General features: G+C 49.1%; 1 protein-coding gene across 2 annotated transcripts in view; it reads left to right on the top strand.

Annotated features, from left to right (window-relative positions):
- The first annotated feature begins 129 nt into the window (after window positions 1-129).
- The window catches only part of FBN3 (fibrillin 3), a 295,809-nt gene continuing 289,638 nt past the window's right edge, over window positions 130-6,300 (top strand). Inside the window, exons 1-2 of one of the 2 annotated variants that reach the window (XM_019513191.1) lie at window positions 130-237; window positions 3,415-3,723. In XM_019513191.1, the coding sequence (XP_019368736.1) occupies window positions 3,554-3,723 (170 nt within the window). In that variant the 5' untranslated portion in view covers window positions 130-237; window positions 3,415-3,553. Of the gene's footprint in view, window positions 238-1,005; window positions 1,025-3,414; window positions 3,724-6,300 lie in introns of those variants that run through there. The other variant, XM_019513193.1, reaches the window with a different exon arrangement.

The following is a 6,300-nucleotide window of genomic DNA, read 5'->3' as shown; positions in this document are numbered from 1 at the left end:
GCCACCCCCACTTGAAGTTAAAAACTTTTGGCTCAAGAATGCAATAGGGTTGTCCTCCTCTTACTCCCACTCCCCCTGCACCCCTTCTCTCACAGCAAGGCCCTCCCCCTGTCCAATTTGGATTAGGCTGTACCTTTTTTCTTTCCTTCAGGGTAAAGGTTTTATTCCCTTCTTTTCTGCCCAGATCTCCACTGAACAAAGGAGCTCTGGGCACAACACCAGTTCCAGGACCTGAAGGTATTTAAACAGATTCAGACTAAATCCAGACCTGTAGAGCTGATTTTTTTTTTCTCTTTATCAGTAAGCTACTTCATAATTGTTTGAATGCCTCTTTAATTTATTTTTTATGTATATCTTCTTTTTAATCTCTGACACTTAATAACACAGATTGCTATATCTCCCCTGCTCCCATCAACTCTGCCAGGTAGTTTTAGATCTGAGTTGATTAGTTTTTTTTTCCTTTGTCAATGCTGATTTCTTACAAAATGTGTTTTTAATGGAATTTCTCAGAGCTGCAGATAATTTTGTTGAGCTATTTCTTCTAACTCTCTGCTGATGGTGTAAATGACTTTTCCATATTCTTTTAGCAAGACTGTTGTTTTTAACACTTTCAGAGGTATGTGTCTGTGTATTGATCACTGTTGTGATTCTAATTTCATTGTAAGGTCTCTGCAATTTAAATCACTGCACAAGAACTTGAAAACTTTTTTTAAAGTATAAAACTCTGCTTTTTCTGACAAGCTTTTTATGTGTTTTACTCTGAACTCTCTGAAAACATACCTCCTTTTGTCTAGCTGGAAATAATCATATCCTAGCCTTCAGCAGAGAGGCATGTGTAGCAGAGTTTTGCAAGACACTGCAGGGAGGGGAGTTTCTTTGTCTCTCCTTTTGCCTCTGCTTCCAGCTCTGCCTGCTCCTTTCCACCCTCTGTCTTTCTCATTTACTGCCTTTGAAATATTAGCGGCTGAAAAACGCATGTCCTCAAGAGCTGAGGGATTCTCAACAGGGATATTGCTCTGGTGATGTGAGTTTCTGAATGGTTCAAACACATTTTCTGCCTTCCCTGAGTTGATTTTTGTCTGCTTTGGGGCTGGGCTGGAATTGGAAACTGCTGCTGTGGGAGAGCAAGAGGGACATTTAGGGGAGGCTCAGGGGCCCTACTCCTCCCAGCAGGAGCATACTTGGAGGCTCTGCCTCTCAGCAGGAGCAGACACTTTGATCTGGGGGAGGGTAGGTAGGGGGTAGCAGCAGACTGGGGGGAGGGGTCTGGCCTGAAAGGCTCTTTCTGGCCCTCCCCAGGAAGACTGGAAGTCAAAGCTCTCCCAGGGCCCAGCTCACAGTTCTGGCTCCCTGGAAGGACTGGGGGAGGTGGGAGGAGAGGGGCTGCAGCAGAGTGGTTGAATGTCTGCACAAGCCAGTGTGGGGTGGGGGGTTGAGAATAGGAGGGGCAATGGGGGGGCCTGGAAGGCAAAGCATGGTTTGGGCACGGAGTACCAAAGTGGTGATTATTTGCAGCAATTTTGTCTGTCCCATCAGAGCAGTCCCAGCAGGGCAGTTGCCCTGACCCCAGGCCCACACCCCTGCTTGCCAAAAACACCCCTTGCATCCCAGGCAGAACCCTCATCGCAATTCCAGGGCATCTTCCCGGGGAGCCCCACTCTCCGTATCCAGAGCCATCAGTCCCAGTTTGCACACCGTTCTCCTTAGGAGGGCCAGGAGTATGGCTACCTGCCTGCAGCTGTATTCGTGGCAGGTGGCCCTGCTTCTGCTGCTTGGGCTGGCACTCCTTGTACTCTGCAGGCCTGAGATCAAAGTCCCGCATAACTGAGTCCACATTGCTAAAGAGAAAGGGCTGGGCAAAATCCCTTTGAAACTGAAATACAAATGCTCTGGAGATCTCTGGGCTTTCCCTACTGTGGCCCCCAGTACAGGCTGCATTCCCTCTTCAGAGACATGAATCTTCACTGCAACACAGATGGGTCCACAGGGCCACAGCTTGAATCCCCCCCACCCCTCTCTCCTGGGCCAAGAGCTCCAACAGTGAGACACCAAGGTCCCTCTCCCCACTGTGTGGGCTCTCCCTGGCAGCACGAGCCATTCCCTAGCCCTCCGCTTGGAAGGTCTCCGGCTTTGGCTTTGACTTTTGCTTCGGTCACTAAAACTGATCCATGATGAGCTGACTGTAGCAAAAAGTCTCTGGTGGCCCCTGTTGTGTGTTGGGGTTTTTTTGGAGAAAGCTGCAAGCTTGACTCCCATTTTTCTTTGCCTGGGCTTGCTGGACAATGATACTCAGCCACTGCCCTAAGCCTGAGGTCAGATGCAGTGTTGACACCAGCGTCTTGGAATAGCTTTGCCCTCATCTCTGCAGGCCCCAAGCTACTGATGCTCACTCAGCGCAGTAGCCAAAAATATGGCATTAAGGAACACCCAGAATCTCTTGTTGCCTGCCTCCTACTATGGCACAACCATTTGCCTTTCCCACAAAGTGTCCGTGCTTCTGCTCCTTACCCTTTTATGTGAAAGCTCCCATGCCTCCCCGAGGCCTGTAGCAGTCCAGAGGCTCTATAGCTGCATTACCCTGCCTGTTGGTTTAACACAAGAGGTTCAACTTCCCAACCATATGGCCTCTTCTCTTGCCCAAAGGTCTTGTACTTTCTCACCGAGCAAAAAAAAAGAACATGCCACGTTCCTCCTCTTGCTGTAGCTGTGCCTATCCATCTCACGACCCTCATTCAACTTTCCACTTCACCAGTCCCAGAGTCCCCACCCCATGCTTACTGGCTACCTCTTAAAGGAGCCTCCCTCTACCAGCTGGAAATACCAGGGATGGGAGAGGTTGTTTTTAAGTCTCTCCTTGTCTACATTCCCCAGCTCCTGTTCCATCTCTGGGTAGCATATGTGGTCTGCCTATACTAGGACAGTCCTTCACCAAGAAGCCATTGTCATTGCAATATTGCCACTGGCTCCATAGTGTAGCTCTTATGTTGCTGCCCAGAACTGCAGTCAGAAATTGCTGTCACAATTTGGTTCCATAGTTCAGCAAAAGCCAAACCCACCTCTAGTCTTCCGTCATGTCTCCTGCACAGATTAGTCACTCTTTACATTTCTGTTGCACTACAAAAACTCTGCCAGGTCAGAAGAACGGAGTGGAGAGAAGAAAAGCAGTTCCTCTGTATAGATTTCTAGAAGCAGCCTCTGTTATTTCCCAAGTTTGGGGAAAGGAATTCTTTGGCCAATGTCTTTGTGAGGACTGAGCGTGTAAGCTGGTTAGCCTGGCTCCCCATGCAGAATCCAGCCAAGTGTGATTATATGATCTCACTGCGTTAACACCAGGGAGGGACAGCCTGGGATGAATGATTATTTAAAACATGTTAAAGTTGTCTTTCCTCCTTTCCATCCTTTGTCTGCTTCTAGCTTCAGAAGGGGAACATCAAGACAGCAGCTTGGCTTTCAGAGGTGACCGCCACAGTCTATCCTCACAGAGGGCTACAAGGGCCCTCCAGCTGGAAGAGGCTTTCAGGAAAGCCAGGAGAATCGAGGAATTGCTGCCATCATGGGGGTATTATGGCTGGCCAAATTCATGCTGGGATGTACAGCACTTTTGTATGTGGAACAAGCCCAGTGTCAATATGACGGGGACTTGCAGACAGACAGATTTTCAGGCTATGAGGAAAGACAGCCAGCAAACAGAGTGAGAAGAAGAGGCCAAGACACTTTACGAGGGTATGTCAGATGTTCTGTTATTTTTTATGGTGCAGATCTTGGGATATTAACATAGTACAATAGACAATGAAGACCGACCTGCTTATAAAACTGTCTTTTCTGTATTGTCCTTTAGTTGTTTTCCCCCCCACCCAGCCAAAATGAGAGTTTCCAGCCCTCCAACTAAGAGAGAAGCAGATTCCTCAGCAGAATGTAATGTTTGATTACCACAGGGAAATCACAGGTCTTTCATCTGCTGCACATATAATAAGGGTTTGGGAAAAGAAATGGGGAAGGGCTCATGTGGTTGTGTTCACTTGGTCAGTGTATCTTATTAAGGAAATGTGATCCAGGTGCTTTTCCTCCCAATGAAAAGCCAGAAACTGTCTGCCGGTAGAAAGGCACTAGTACTTTCATGGTTCCATCTTTGAAGCAGTTACCTATGGGGTCACTGGAGTGTGGGGGGACTGGGCAATAAGGGTGTCGCATCTGGTCTCCAGTGCCAGACCAGGCCCAGAGCTATGTTAGGTGAGAGATCTTAGTACTTGATGGCTGCTCTGGTTTTGTATCTTATGTCCAGGGAGTTATTGATTCCCAGTCCCATTCTTAGTATGCAAGTGTCCACATCACAAAGCTCTTTGCTGTGATGGGAACTCATGGACAGTCTCTTTCACAGATCAAATCCCTGAAAATTGACCTTGTGCCAGCCATAGAAGGGGTCCTTTCATGTGTGTGGAGGTAAACCGGCAGGACTGTGGTCTGTTCTGAGAAGCTTGCACTACTGCTGCTCATGCTGTAGCTGGGCTCTAGTCTGAAGGCTCGAAAGAGCCCCCAGTACTACACTGACTCGTGGGTTATTTTAAGTCGGCCTCACTGTAGTTGGGGAAAATGTTCTTGTGTCAGCAGGCAGAATCGGAACAGGAAGTGACATACACACAGCTACTGTACCTCTCCAGTCAGTGTTGCTGTAGTCCTTGCCAAGGAACACATCTTGAATGGGATCTGAATGTTGTATGTTTGGTACAGAGGGTCTAACGAGCAGATCTTGACCTGGAGCTGTAGCGTGGAAGCAGGCAAAAGCAAATGAGGATCATCTGCCAGGGGCAGGTTATCAGGGTTATTACATTTATTTTGAGTGGCCATGGATACCTACATTTTTGTGTCTGCTGCAGTGAGATACTGAAAGGATGGACAGCGACCATGGAGGCTGCATTTGGAGTGCGTTCACTTAAAAAAGGGGGGGGGGGGATCCACTACAAACAGCTTTTCATAGAAAAGTAGGGCTACAAGGGACTTCTAGTCCAAGCCTCCCATTTGAAGCAGGATCATCCCTATCAAAACAATCCTATACAAGTCTTTGTCTAACCTATTTCTAAAATTACACCATCAACCTTGTTGTACAACTACAAAACATTGCCCAGAGACACCAAAAGCACCCTGACCTGCCATAGGTAAAGCAGGGTGGTCAGTGTCCTTCTGCAAGGGTTGTTTAAAATGCACTCAAGAGATCCAAGGTAGAAGGCCACGGTTCCCTGGGCTTTGCTCCAGCAGGATCATTGGCACACCCCAGTCAAAAACGCAAGCCTTAGCTGCAGCCAACATCTGAGGGAGCTGGGGAGCCCCCCCCCCCCCATACCTGTAGCAATAGGAGTGGGGGAAAGTCTTTCTCTACCCCAAGTGGCAACCAGCAAACCCCAGAAGCATGGGCTTTACTGGGTGGCACTCAGGGCAAAGAAGGATTCCCCCTGGGTATTAGGTGCAGCCAAGGCTTGAGGTTTTGACTGGGGTGTGCCAACAGTCCATTCTGCTCTGCAGCCTGGGGGCAGCAAGCACAACTCCACGCATCGTACCCTCTTACAGAATAGTCAGAACTCCCCTTTCTGTATTCCCTCCCATAACTTATCCCAGGTCCCTCTACTTTTCATGCATGACTAAACCATTTATGGTGCTCCGCTTCATTCTGCTGCTGCTGAGCATGGTCATGTCTAGTATCCACCTGCTTTAGGCAGCAGGGCTCTTGTTATCTCCCAGGAATCCAGCTGTTGCTCATTGCAGAACACTCCAGACATGGTACTCCTAGATCATCCCTGACCAACACCTTTCCAGTTCTTGAAAATCTTCAATGGTGGGGATTTGACAACTTCCCTAAGTAGTCTGTTTCACTGCCGCACTGTTCCAATGGCGATGAAGATTTTCCTGATATCCAAAGGTGTGTGTAGATGAAGCAGGGGCCCTAAATTGAAGTGGTGGGTTTTTAAAAACACCGTTTCAATTTAGGGCCCTTTAAACCCCTGGGTTGTGCACATACCCGACTTAACCGCTTCTCTGGTGACGGGGTGGGGGGGCGAGCTACCGGCGGACAGAGTGGTCCCCGGGCTGCAGCAGGGGAGGGTGGGGGGGCTGGTGCTTCTCTACACGGCACATGCCCGCAGGCACCTGACTCAGGTGGTCCCAGGGGGCATTGCAGCCGGGGAGGAAAGCACAGGGCCCCTGCACAGCTCAGGCAGGCAGGCTCCGCAGGGGGGTGGAAATCAGGCTTGCCGCTTTTCTTGGGCGGAGCCTGCCTTCCAAGGCAACTGCCAGGCTGCCTGCAGGGCT

Source organism: Gavialis gangeticus, unplaced genomic scaffold, assembly GCF_001723915.1.
Source record: "Gavialis gangeticus isolate Ggan-Ray unplaced genomic scaffold, GavGan_comp1, whole genome shotgun sequence".
In the NCBI taxonomy this organism is placed as follows: domain Eukaryota; kingdom Metazoa; phylum Chordata; order Crocodylia; family Gavialidae; genus Gavialis; species Gavialis gangeticus.
The sequence above is the reverse complement of the archived record's forward strand: the minus strand, read 5'-3'. Positions and strand labels throughout refer to the sequence as shown.